This window comes from Canis lupus, chromosome 21, assembly GCF_003254725.2.
Source record: "Canis lupus dingo isolate Sandy chromosome 21, ASM325472v2, whole genome shotgun sequence".
NCBI classification, from domain to species: domain Eukaryota; kingdom Metazoa; phylum Chordata; class Mammalia; order Carnivora; family Canidae; genus Canis; species Canis lupus.
This window is the reverse complement of record NC_064263.1, coordinates 991,650-1,006,230: the sequence shown is the minus strand read 5'-3', so window position 1 is coordinate 1,006,230 and position 14,581 is coordinate 991,650. Positions and strand designations below refer to the sequence as shown.

The 14,581-nt window shown below is 37.8% G+C and overlaps 1 protein-coding gene across 8 annotated transcripts in view; it reads left to right on the top strand.

The window, feature by feature from the left end:
- ARHGAP42 (Rho GTPase activating protein 42) overlaps positions 1-14,581 on the top strand; it is a 287,838-nt gene that overhangs the window by 50,444 nt on the left and 222,813 nt on the right. For all 8 annotated transcript variants that reach the window (XM_025420939.3, XM_025420948.3, XM_035703751.2 and 5 more), the window contains exon 2: positions 13,902-13,997. In XM_025420939.3, coding sequence (XP_025276724.1) covers positions 13,902-13,997 — 96 coding nt within the window. The remainder of the gene's footprint in view (positions 1-13,901; positions 13,998-14,581) is intronic.

Here is a 14,581-nt window from a genome sequence, read left to right as displayed (position 1 = left end):
CAGTATTTCTAGAAATGTCAGGTGGCTCACACACAGCTGCTGGTAGCGCCTTCAGCTCTTACATGAGACTCGGAGTCTCTGCCAGAAACAAGCCCAAGGAACTGGGTGGCATGAAAGCTTCAGGCTCTTTAAATGAGCAAGGAATGAGAAGTAAAGCTAGAGAGAATGGATTTATTTCCCCCCTCTCATAGCAGTTAGGGACAACACAGATTGAATACATCTATAACAGACTTTTCATAGGTTTCCATCGTGTTTAGAGATAGGGGAAGGCAATTGAAGTAGTGTAGTGCCTTGTGTGCTATTTATTTTCTTAGGTTATTAGCTTTTTAAGATTAAGGATAATGCCTTTTCTTCATCTAACAGTTCAAATGCTCTGAAAGATGGTATTGTTCAATATGACTGAGCAAAGTATAAAATATAAAGATACATGGTGACTCATGGAATCAAAGTTGTAGTTTTTATACTTTAATATATCTAAAATTGGGGGAGGGGCTTCTAATTTAGCCTCTTTTTTTAGGCTCTTCTTTTTTTTTAACAGTTTAGCATCTTAGGATCTTATGGACTGTGCTATATGAAAATGACTTTAAAATTTTAGTACATGTTTGAGGAAACAATATTGGTAAGTTTTGAAGTAAGAAGACAAAAATAATCAGGTCAAAGGAGCTGAAAACCACATATATATTTAAGTTTTTGAATTGAATGATGTAATCACAGACTGGCTATGTGCTGCCTAATAGAAACCTGGCATAAATTATGTGTGTCATTTGTATGAGAAGTCCCTTTTATTTGCAGCAATGAAAGAATTAGAGACAGAGTGTGGGAAGCTATAAACCCAGATGTAGTTGCACAAGTTGACACAGTTGGAATTCCTCAGTTCTGATTGCTAAATAAGTCTTAGGTCTTTGGAATCACACCAGGCAGTTGCTAACCGTGTGGCTCATTATGTGTATGCATGTTGGCAATTCAAACAGCATGGCATTTATGTGAATGAGTTTTCTTTTGAAATAAAAGATTTGAGATTCATCTTTATGCTTTCTGATGAGTGTAATCAATCACATGAAAATAGAACAGTAGTTTAAATATGGTGTATATGTTCTTCAAAGCCACTTAGGCATTTTTTAAAATGACCATGCCATGTGAATACACAGTACACCAGCAGTTGTAAAGGTGCATCGTGGGATCTATGATGTAAAATGTAGTTTTCTTGAAATAGTCTGAAAAAAAAAACTGCTCTGGTGTTTCAAAATGGGGTAGGACAGCCGAAAAATGGTCTGTAAACGTGTAGGATAACAAGTGTTTTGTAAGCAACTTACAAAAACATGTGCACAGAGAATAATGATCTTTGTGTCTTTCATTCTGTGGCAGCCCAAACTCCACCCTCTTTTACAGAATTGTTCTTTTCTGTTTGTTTTTGGAGGAGCAAAGCATCATGCCAGCATACTTCCACATGTAGTCTAAGACTGAGGCTGGTGTATTTGCCTTTCAATTACTATTCATAATCAAATACTTCCAATATTTAAGAGGATATTAGTCATGTAGCTATATGAAAAGAATCTCTTCCAATAACCATGTTGTTTATGTATAGCCATGATATTACATGATACTGTACACTTTTGTTTGGCCAAAGAAAATCAATAAAAAATACAGTACTGAAAAACCCAAATGTGCTGTCACAAACATAGTTAGCTACTGATTTAAGCTATGCACACATTCTAACTTGTTACTCTTTTTGAATTGTGCTTAAAAATTTTTAGAAGGTTCATGTACATTTGCTTATTTCTTTGCTTGGTTAAACAGATTTCATTATTCAGTTTAGGAATGTTTCAAGGAATGCTGGAATGTGCAGAAATCTGTTAACCACTGAGACAATACTTTGACATTTTAATCATCTGTCATTGAGGGAATATGAGTGTTCTTATAACTTTTACTGATGTATATGGTGCTAAGTGGCTGATGGGAAAAATGCACGTAAGTAAATGGTAAATTCATCTTTTGGGATAGAGACAATTTGATTATAACATGATTATAATGTGATTTGTTGTTGTCACATTAGTGTTTCCTTGGTTGGCAGATACTTTGGCTACATTAAGTTTGCTGCCATCATATAATAGTGAGTTATCTGAAATCCTGAGAGGTGAGCTTAAGGTAGATTTAGTAATCAAGAGCCAAGCGTAATGTGTTAGTCTAGTCCGTGGTTTCCTCCTGAAAAATTACCTATCATAACTATAACTACTATTATCAAGCTCATACTGTGTGCTATGCCAAGCCCTTTACATGCATAATTTCATTTGGTTATTATAACAATCCTATGAAGTGGGTATTTCATTATCCTCATTTTACTGATAGGTAAATTGAAACTTGAAGAGCTTAAGTTCACACCTCTCCACAAAGCAAGACTGAGTGTTTAACTAGTGGATTTCCCAACATCAGAATCCTTGGTATTGATTTTTTTAATTGGACTTCTTTGTATTAGAAGATGATACAGGAAAAAGTCTGCACCAGCTTTCTCTCTAATGATTTAAGTTTGTAGAACTCCTAATTTTTTTTTTTTTTTTGACTGAATGTTCTTCTCATCAAGCTTGATTAGAGTTGGATTTCTTCTAAGGCAATGGTGAATGAAATTTTAGATTAATACCTAAAATATCTGGACTGCTTTTGTCAGCTTCCACTGCTTTGCTTTTTGCCCAGCTTGCCAAAAGATCTTAAATGAAAGAAACTTCTAGCTCTGTGGCTCCTCAGACCTCATGTAATTGATTTGATGTCCAGATAATTAGGTATGTTGTTTTGCTGGGACTCTGGTTTTTCTCAATTCCTCTTAGTCCCTTTTATAGCTAGAGGCAAGTCTGTGACTAAGTCAGTTCTTATCTGGAATTGATTTTCACCAGTCCTGGAAAAGCCTTAGTTTGCTTTTCCATAAATACTGTGATTTCTCGCATTCTATTGGTTTATGACAAGCTTCCTATTTTCAAGACCCTCTACTGGATGCAATAAACACTACCCTCCATGGGCTTACTCTTTGGTGAGGGTTATGGACCTTAGACACAAATATGTGTAATAATAGAATGAAAAATTGTAGGGTATGTCAGTAGAGGTGTATTGCCGTAATGTAGCACTTCTCAAAATTTTCTGTTAGAGGAAGCACAGTACACTATCAGTCTGAGGACATGGCCGAAACTGGTTGGTTTGATGGAAGTAAGAAGATATAAGTCAAGTCATATGACTCTTGCTTTACTCACAATATGTGCTTTTTTAAAAAAAATCTGAAACAGGATAAAACTATTGAACTTGCATCTCCCCAATTTTCTAATAAAAGTTGTAGCACCAGTTAGATTCACTAAAATTATCCATGGGTTTGGTGAACTCTTAACATACTACTGTCAGGTATGTCAGTATTTGGTATCTGTAAGAGAGCAGATGTGTTGCTCCGGTTGGATTATTTAGGGTGGCTTTTAGATTAATCTATAGGGGCAGGTATTAAAGGTGCTTCAGAAGATCTCTGGGAAGCTATGTGCTGCATCAAGTGTAGCCAGCTGCTCTTTGGAGGTATGATGAAGCTTCACAGTGCAGCTGTGAGTACTTCTTTATTGAAGATATTTGAAGGTCCTAACAGAAAGCAAAGGGGTGTTTTCAACATGGGGAATGACTTCATCAATGTTGAGAGAGTGCAAGTTTAGAGTTGTTTGTTCAGCAGGTGTATGGAGGATGCAAAGAAGTTTGAGGAAAAAGATGGCTTGAAAAACCTAAAGGAAAGATGATACGCTTGACTTGTGTAGTAGACAGCAACTTAGTGTAGTGCTTTAAGAAGGAAATTTAACTAGTCCAAAGATAATTTAACCACAAATGTGTTTAGTATATGATACCAAGAAGGGGCTGATTGAAAAAGGAAGTTTTAAGAGTTAGTAACTGGTTGCTATGGTGACTCTTCCTGAGTCATTACCTTAGGCAGATAGATACTTCAGGTAGTCAAAAGAAAAGTGGGCTTGAAAGTGAGGGTAGAACAATAAAATACTTCCTATTACTGCGTCTGTTGATAAGACTGTAAGTTGTAGATGCCTGGCAAGTAGTGGGAAATGAGTGGTTGGACTAGGGAGAGGTCACGGGTGGGAAAGTAGACCAGGAAGCCCAGGAAGATGTGCCAGCCCGCCGTGTGTTGCTGGGAAGCTTAGGAAAGCTCCAAGGTTCTCTATGTTAGGTAATTCAGGGTTTCTTACTTAAATCAAAAAAGGCAAGAGGGATATTTTATTCAATTTTGCTTGCAAGTCCAGCATTCAGACTTAATATCATCATGTAGGAGTTGCCTGTATGTAAATATACAGCACTTTTTAAAAGATAACAAGTATTGAGGTAAAGACAAACCCTCCTGAAGGAAAGATCCGGAGGAGGAGGAAACTCAGAGGCAGGAAAGGAGTGCTTACTGAGGAAGAGAGTCCTGAGAAACCGCAGGGTGCCATTGTCTCCTTACTCTTCCTTCTTCAAGCCTTTTTCCCCAGGGTAGAAAAATGGATAGTTTACTTCATCCTTTGAACTTTCTATTTTTAACTTCAGTTCTAGCAGCAGTGAAGTGTTTGTGGGTTTTCATTTTTTAATTTTTATGGAATTTGTAGCTTTATTGAAACTGTGGATAAAATTTTCCCAACTGTTGGTTCCTGTTTATTTTTAGGTTGGAAACTGAGAACTACTTGCCAGACACATATCATTTATGGGATTACAAACTGTTTGGTTTTAGAGGCTAGCACCACTATTTATTTTCAGTGAAGCTGTCCTGAAGATAGTAATTTAGTTCACAGACTAAATATGTTGTGCTTTTAATGAAAATATTTCATATTCTGCCTTTGCCATCTTAATAGTGGTTTAATAGTTAGCATTTGTTGAGAACCAGTATTTCAAGTTTGTCCTGTTCTGTACCAGACGCTGTGCTAAGCCAGTTTCATGTAATATTCATGACAGTCTTGCAAGGGTTTAGTATCTTTTTTTTTTTGTGCATGTGGAACCGGAGATTCAGAGAGGCTAAGTGCTTGCTATAAGACATATTGTAGTAGGTGGAGGTTGTTGGGTTGGCGACCATGTCTGTTAGACTCTTGTACACACTTAATTCATGACATGAAAGGATGATTGATTCTGATGAAGGACTTCTCCCCAGATCTGAGCACATTCATCACATAAGACTTTATTATTATTATTATTATTATTATTTATCACATAAGACTAGTTTATTGCTGAAAACAGATGTTTGACTTACACTGCCTGCCACAAGAGTACATGTATCGAAAATAGGATGCAGAAGTAATACCCTGAATACACATCTGGTATAGAGACGAATGGGCCATCTAAAGGCCAGCTTTACAGTGCCAAACTTTACAGTGCCAAAACAATGTTGTTCCATCCTCAAACATAGCAAGTTGATTTAGTGGCCTAGAGTAGTCTGTTCTTTTTGCATTTCCAGAGGGATGGAGAACAGCATCAGTGCCCCATTGCCCTTTGGTGATTTTTGCTTCCAGTGACCGCCTGTGAACATGGCTACGGCTACTTGGCAGCATTTCTCAAGGCCTACAAGGAAAGACCCTTGATCCCATTACTGCAAGTCACTCAATTTCACTTTAGCTCAACATACGTTTATTGAGCAATTACTAGTACTAAGCTTTGTCCTGGGCCTCTGTATGAAGAATTTTCTCTAATTGTTAATATTGGACAACCAGCATTTTCTACCCATTAATGTAAACCGGAAAATAACAAAGTGGGCATTTTAAAACTTTTTCAAATAAGGGCCATAGAAGTGATTTTTATTAACAACTTCTTGTGTTTTTATAATACTTTCCCATACTTAGTGTTCTTTTACTCTGACTTTTTTCCATCTAGCAGTCTGACATTTGTAGTTCTCTGAGAGAAGGCTAAAAACATAACACCATTGTTAAAAACCCAGGCTTATTTGATAATACTTTGACACATTCTGCTGTATAATGTTCGGTATGATTTTTCGTAAATTGATGCTTCCAGTTATCCTTGTGTGTTCCCAGTACCACAAGCTTTTTAGTAATAGATCTATAGTGGATTCTTCTATCTATCTTTCTTTCTCTTTTTTTCTTTTTTTCAAGAATGGAGGAAGGGATAGGGGCAAGAGGAGAGGGAGAAGAAGAGAGAATCTTAAGCAGGCCCCTCGTCCAGTGTGGAGTCCAATGCGGGGCTTAATCTCACAACCCTACAACCCTGAGATCATGACTTGAACTAAGATCATGACCTGAGCTGAAATCAAGAATCTGATGTTTAACCAATAGAACCAACCAGGCACCCGTACAGTGAATTCTTATATTAATACATTGGTGTACATTTCTGTCTTTCTGGTCCCTCTGGTCTTATTTGTGTCTGCTATCTATTGGGCACTAAGGGCACTATGAGATGAAGAATAGATACCTACTGTCAAGAAGCTCCTAGAATATTATCCAGTTACTTCGTAGCATTAGAATGTATAAGAATATGTGCATTTCCTTTGGCTTCTACATGGTGTTTCATAATGACCATCTTTTAAAAAAAAGATTTCATTTATTTATTCATGAAACACAGAGAAAGAGAGAGAGAGGCAGAGACACAGGCAGAGGGAGAAGCAGGCTCCATGCAGGGAGCCTGACGTGGGACTTGATCCCAGGTGTCCAGGATCAGGCCCTGGGCTGAAGGTGGCGCTAAACCTCTGAGCCACCCAGGCTGCCCTCATAACGACCATCTAATGTAGGTTATTCCATGCTAATAAGCATAGCTAGCCCTAATAAATAGTTCAATACATGGAGACTTACTATCTTAGAATTTATATAGCTGGTAAGGGATTAGTGAGATGTTGTTAAAGGCATACCCCTCCCTAATTATAATGCTTGTTAGTCATTGGGGATTAGCTATGGATGCAGCAGAAAGAACTTCAAATTTGGGGAGAAGACCTGTCCAGAAGGGTGTTTACCTCTTGGACTTTGGGCAAATTAAGTTATTACTTAAATTTTCAGAGCATCAGCCCTCATAGCTTTGTGTGAAGATGAGGAAAAAATATGTAAGAACTTTGAAATAGTAAAACATCAACACTATTGCTATCACTATTGTGATTGTATATTGAAACTTCTTGCTTGTAATTAGTAAAACATTTTATTATTTATTGTTTTTTTTTTGGAGAATTGACAACTCATGTTTTACCAGTGGTTGAAAAATCCACATTAGGGGATTACAGGAGTGGGACGAAGAGAAGATGAAAGGTACCTGGAAAGTTGGAGTATTTACTTGCCTTACAGAAATTTATGCTTTCAAAAATTGAGCTCTTGTATATAAAATATGGTGCTGGATACTTGTATAGTATTCACAGATGGTAAAACTTCCTACCTTTATTACACTATTTAAAATAGGGTGGATTGGGGCACCTGGGTGGCTCAACGGTTGAGCATCTGCCTTCGGCTCAGGGCGTGATCCTGGAGTCTCGGGATAGAGTCCCACATCGGGCTCCCTGCAGGGAGCCTGCTTCTCCCTCTGCTCATGTCTCTGCCTCTCTCTGTGTGTGTGTCTCTTGTAAATAAATAAATAAAATATTAAAGAAATAAAATAAAATAGAATTGATAGACTAGGTTTATGGATAACAGAGTAAAGGTAAAATAGAGAAAGCACAGCAAGTGAGTCACAACATATAGTGGAAAGTGTAAAAGAGGAGATAATACCAAATTGGAAGGGATCAGGAAGGGCTTTTTGGAGGAAATGGGGGCTTGAGAGATATATTGAAAGAGACCATGGAGAAGAGTATTATCTCTAGAAATAGGAATAACAACATAAAAAGAGGCAAAGAGACTGGATGTTTGTTTCTAGTAATAACCAGTACGCCAGCTTGGTGTGAGTCTTGATAGGTGAGGTTGGATATATAGGTAGAAAATGCATTTTGGAAGATTCTGTACATTTTGTTACCTTGATCATTCTTGGTATGTTGTTGTGTCTCTTAAGTCTCTGTTTTCATTGATTATTCTGAGAAGCCTTCCCCCATGCACTCAAGCAGAATTGATTGTGCCTTCTTATTTGCTACCTGTATGTGCAGAACAGCATGGCAGTGTGATGAAGTGGGGATTCTGGAGCTAGGCTCCCTGGGTTGAAAATCTGGCTCTGTTATTTACTAGCTTGTATGAACTTGGGAACGTCACTTAACTTACCTGTGCTTGGTTTCTCCCATCTGTAAAATGGTAGTGATGATACCTGCTTTGTGTGGCTGTTGTAAGAATTAATGGTTTAATTTATGTTAAGTGTTTGGAAAAGTATTGGGCACATGGTAAATACTACCTGAGGGATGGCGTTATTAACCTCTGCAGGGGACTTTATCAATTGGCCTATGATAGGATTTATTTACATGTCTGATGCTCCTACTGGACTGTGCCCTTTTGCAGGCAAGGAGATATATATATATATATATATATATCATCTTACTTTTGTATTTCCATTGCTTTGTACTCTCTGGCTTCTGCGTGGTAGTGTGAAGATACAGCATATATACAGCATATATATCTGGATATATTGCTCCTGTGAGTCTTCAATCTCAGAGCAACTGGGTTTCTTGTACCAGTGGACTGTCTAGTTGTACTTGCTCTGACATAAATATAGCTCATTTCCATACCTAACATTATAAAAATAATTCCATTGTCACTTCTAAGGTAAAAGGTAGCTCTTAATGTATAAGAAGAATTACAATTATTTACTAAGCATGTTTTATTTCTCTAATGAAATGAAGTTTTAGTGTTTCTTTAGGATCATCTAATCATGGGTGCTACAGGTTAACTCTTTGATATAAAAACATTGCTGACTAATTAAAGCCCAGTGTAATTTCTTTCAACGTAATGTGAATATATGAGAAGATATCCTTGCTTAACTTGCAGGTTAGGCAAAAAAAATAAAAAAGGAAAAGATGTGGTACAGGTGGTACTTGTGCCGTCTTTACTGTGTACAACCTCGCTTGCTAGTAAATGTTATTCCTCTGCCTTCACCTTAGAATGTGGCCAGGTGACTCTGATCTAATAGTTGGGTAGAAATAGGGAGAAAGAGACAGCCTTGCCTAAACTAGAACTCTCCGCTTGCTGTATTTTATATGCTTGACTTTTCTTTTTGTATGTAAGAGAAAATGTAGATATTTATCATTACACATTTTGATACTTTAAAATTCAACAATAGAATTTTAAAAATTAGGTCTTATTTATTTATTTATTTATTTATTTATTTATTTTTAAAGATTTTATTCATTTATTCATGATAGTCACAGAGGAGAGAGAGAGAGAGGCAGAGACACAGGCAGAGGGAGAAGCAGGCTCCATGCACCGGGAGCCCGACGTGGGATTCGATCCCGGGTCTCCAGGATCGCACCCTGGGCCAAAGGCAGGCGCCAAACCGCTGCGCCACCCAGGGATCCCCTAAAAATTAGGTTTTAAATTCTATATAATCAGATGTGAATCAGTTTTATTTAAAGATTTTAGAACCAGTATTTCGGTACCATGCATCTGTCCATCGTTGAGAAACTTTAGACAATTAGGAAATAGTGTGTTTCATGTGGTTTCAAGTCAGTTAAAGGTGTTGTGCTTTCTAGTTCAGAGGGAGATGGAGCCCAGATAAAGAGAGTGAACGGATTCCTCATTTTGAAAGTTGATCAATATTATTGGCAGAAAAATCCTAAGTTTTTTACCTTGATAATATTTTTGACCTGATATTTTGACCAAATTACTTTCGTTTTTAGAAAATGAGAACAAATAAAAGGAAAGTCAAGAACCCAGACACTTGAAGTTAAAAATAAGTCATATTGCCAATGTCTCTTTAGTTTTGGAATTATCATCTGAATTACTTGAGAACCAAGTTTTTAAATTGTAATCCTGTCTCCTTATGCCTCTGAAAGGACCAGGGAGAGATCATTCCTACATTGTTCATTCCAGGGTTGAAATAGACACTTATCTCTTACACAGAAATACTGAATAATCAGGTTGTCTTTGTCATGGCCTGATTGCAGTACACCAAGAGAGAACTTGAAACTGCCATCAACAGATGGTTTTCTTGGGCATTTTCCAAGGTTATCTAAGGTCTAACAGCTGCCACCTTCATTCCTGATTTTTTTTTTTTCTTTTCTAAGATGGTTAAAATGGAAATAGCCAACACGTTTTAAGCTGTGTGCCAGAACACTGTTCTAAGATCTTCGTTTATATTTAATTCATTTACTTCTCAGAGTAACGCTGAGAGACAGGTTCTGTTCCACTTAACAGATGATGATCCTGAGGTACAGAGAAGTTAAGGAACTTGTCCACAGTCGTGTTACTGATTGGTAGAGGCCAGAAGTTAACCCAGGTACTCTGCCACTAGAACTCACATTCTCAATTACTTGGCTATCTTGACAAGAATAGCTTATAAAGTGGGCTTCTGTGGTCTTGTCTGGGAACAGGAATTTGTTATAGTGCATCCACTGTGATGTCTGCAAAAGGAAAAAACAGCTTACCTTTTTTTTTTCTTTAAGATTTTATTTGTTTATTCGTGAGAGACACAGAGAGAGAAGCAGAGACACAGGCAGAGGGAGAAGCAGGCTCCATGCAGGGAGCCCGATGTGGGACTCCATCCCGGGACTCCAGGATCATGCCCTGAGCCAAAGGCAGGTGCTCAACTGCTGAGCTTACCTTTCTTTTAATCAAGGAGCAAAGTATCTTTTAGAAAGAAATGGTCAATTATGGGATATTGTGTCAGCTCGCTAGGACAAAGCTGCCAGGGATGGCTCATTGTTTGTTTGAAGGGAAACTCTGAGGAACCAGTGGTGAGGAGGGGAGAGAAGGATGAAAATCTCTTACAGAATTCTTTTTTTTTTTTTTTTAAGATTTTATTTATTTATTCATGAGAGACACAGAGGGAGAGAGGCAGAGACACAGGCAGAGGGAGAAGCAGGCTCCATGCAGGGAGCCCGATGTGGGACTCGATCCCGGGTCTCCAGGATCACACCCTGGGCTAAAGGCGGCACTAAACTGCTGAGCCACCCGGGCTGCCCCTCTTACAGAATTCTTAATCAGCACGCTGATTCATCCATATACACTATTCCCCATCTCAACTTCTGTAGGAATTGCATCACTGATTTCGAATCCATTTTACCGTAAACATTTATATAATACATAGAAAAACAAAGGGACATTAATTTCCATCTCAGGGAAAGTACCCATAAACAGCTTGGCTTAAAATTATCCCAAGAGTCTACTTTCTTTTTCTTCTTATAACATTTGAATAGGTGTCATGATTTCTCTGCCCTTAGCAGAGCTGTGCACTGTCAGGTAAATGCACACTTTGGTACAGTGTCCTTCTCTCTGGAAGGCCAGTCAACTTTCCCACCTTTATGAGTTGGACTTGAATGATAATAATTGACACCATTTATTGAATTGCCTAGTATGTACCAGGCACATACTTCGTTCGTTTAGTCCTTAGAACAACCTGTGAGATCAATGTTAATTCTCTGTTGTAAAGATAAGAAAAATAGTTTGGGGGAAGGATGGATGATTGTCTAAGAGCTCAAAGGTAATTGGTGAAGTCTAGTTCTAATGTAGCCTTTGTTTTCTCATTGACTAATAATTCATTAAGAAGCCTCTCTTTATCTTTCTGAAAGCCCAATGCAGAGCCATTCTTAAGGTGATAGAAAGTAAATTGAAAGTACTTCTCAAGTAGAATGTGCAGCTGGACAAAAGTTTTAGCCGTCTTGTGGGAAAAGGTATAATCTATGAGTAGCATCATCTTTCCAGAGAATAATTTCTTTTTTCAAAAAAATCTGTCTTGTGTGTGTAATTTGATTTTTTTTTTTTAAGTCTGTCTGAAGCTTGAGGCCTGTCGTCTTCAGAATTGTCTTTGTTCAGGGTATTGGTGAGTTCTTTGGGTCACAGCGACACAAAAAAGTGACCTTAATGTTTGAAGACCTATTCATTCTTGAGTACTTACTTTTTTGGATGAGTGCTGGGGTTTCCTGAATGGTAGGTTACCACAGGAGGTTCTGTGTCTAGGCATAGGACCTCAACTGTTCTTGTAAAGAGAAAATTATTCTGATCCCAGTTAAAATGTTACACTTGATCTTAGCCAAAAGGCCGAGAAGCAATACACTAGTTAAATGTTAAGGAGTACTTTATTCAAGATTGCCAAAGGTGTCAAGATTATCACAATAGGGGAGAGAGATCATACTCAACTCTGAATTTAAAAAGAACAAGTAGTGATTTATAGCTAAGGAGCAGGCTTGGGATTGTGTTAGGGGATACTGGATTGGTATGAAAAATTACTGGTAGGAGACACCAAAGGAAGGGGGACTCTTGGTGAAGGCAGGCCAAGGAAAAAGGTAGAGGATGAAGATTTTGATCCCATGTTCAGAGTGGGGAATTCTCTCTAAACTGACTTGGCAAAATTCTTGCTAAAACTGGATTTTGTGGGCAGCCCGGGTGGCTCAGCAGTTTAGTGCCGCCTTCAGTCTGGGGTGTGATCCTCGAGACCCGGGATCGAGTCCCACATCGGGCTCCCTGCATGGAGCCTGCTTCTCCCTCTGCCTGTGTTTCTGCCTCTCTCTCTCTCTCTCTCTCTCTCTCTCTGTGTGTGTCTCTCATGAATAAATAAATAAAAAATCTTAAAAAAAAAAAAATACTGGATTTTGTAGAGCCAGTGACGACTGGAGCCAAAGTAGAGGCCTAGTCAAGATAAAGGTTCAGAGCCTGGATAACCTTTGGTTAAGGAGAAAGTCTTCTGTTAGGTTCTCTTGCCTGAATTCAATATAAGAGTTCAGATATTGGACTTGAACCCCTGGGAGACACCACTAAATGAAGTATAGGGTGAATTCCAGAAAACTATGTTTTCCTACTGGCACAGATTTCTGTGGAAAAGTTGGTGTGGATGATCAGAGTAGTTATGAGAGGTGGGTTCTTTAAAGCCTCTATTATGCTGCACCGTCAGACTGATTTAAAATTTTCCTTAAAAAACTTATACAGTGTTTATTAAGTGCCAGGCTTGGTTCCAAACTCTTTTCAAATATTAATTTACTCAATCCTTAAAGCAACTGGTGTGAGGTGGTTATGCAATTGTTATTCTCCCTTCACAGATGAGGAAACAATGGCCCAGAGGAGTTAAATAATTTGCCCAAGGTCAGGTAGCAAGTACTTGGTGGGACTTGGGTTTCCACCTAGGCAGACTGGCTCCAGAGTACATTCTTAATCACTCTGTTAGGATGCATCCCTGGGCTTTACTTCTCATTATATTATGGGTTTTTCTTTATTCTCTCCAGGAATAAAGAATTCTTCTGGATTTAGTCATACTCTGGACTTTTTTCAGACTGAAGCCTGAATTGAAGAATATATTTAGCTTGAGGTCCCCTATAAATCACAAGGTTATTTGTAAACACCCTTTTAGGTGGCCTTTCACATTAAGGGATCAAAACACATTCCTCACCTGCTCTGTAGTCTGTACATTGGTGACTCTTCCTTATCAAAGATTGGCTGCTTTCTCCTCCCTTTCTCCCTGCTCCATTGGCAAACTTAGTGGCTGGCTGGCTTTCTTTTGTTCGTTTGTTCTTTTTTTTTTTTTTAAATAAATGCTCCATTTATAGGGAGTGAATGGTAGTTCTTTGATAAAGAATTTGGGAATTGGCTTCAGATAGTACACAACTAACACCAAAAATAAGGGGCAAATTCCCTGTGGGCAGAGCAGATCCAATTCCTAAAATATTTCTTTAGCAGTCTCTTAAAAACTGCTTAAATTTGTCAAGCTAGTATTTTAAAATATATGGTATATTACCATATAAAATATGGTAAATATAATATTAAAACTGAAGTCAGACAATAACATGTATGGAAGCTCTTGTATTCCATGATACTTTCAACTTATGGTTTGTTTGTTTGTTTGTTTTGACTTTTTAATTACAGATCTGTCTATGGCCGTACAGAAATTTTCCCAGTCACTGCAAGATTTCCAGTTTGAATGTATTGGTGATGCTGAAACAGATGATGAAATTAGTATTGGTGAGTACTGTTGTTCTTTAATATTCTAAATAATTTTAAAAGTCCTACTTCAGATACTGATTTCTTTGAAACCTAACAGATTCTGGGACGCCTGGGTGGCTCAGTGGTTGAGCATCTGCCTTCCGACCAGGGCATAATCCTGAAATGCTGGGATCGAGTCCTCACATTGGGCTCCCTGCATGGAGCCTACTTCTCCCTCTGCCTGTGTCTCTGCCTTTCTCTCTGTGTCTCTCATGAATAAATAAATAAATAAAATCTTTAAAAAATAAAAATAAAAAAAGTTAAAAAAAGAGAAACCAAACAGATTCATATACCTAAATGCTAAACATGTAAAATATTCTGATTTGATAAAAGTTTAAGGGCAATTTTTGGTTATTGTAGAGGACAGTATTATAAATTGTCTAAAAATCGAACTTGTATTTTTTTCCATAAGGAAATTACTTATTTATCATCCTATAATTTAGCTCAGTCCTTTGAAAAGAGGTAGACAACAATCTTTGTCTCTGCCTCAAAGTGAATCATTCATTCAAAGATATATTGGGCATCTACTATTAAATACAAGGTACTGGTTTTAAGAATTATTT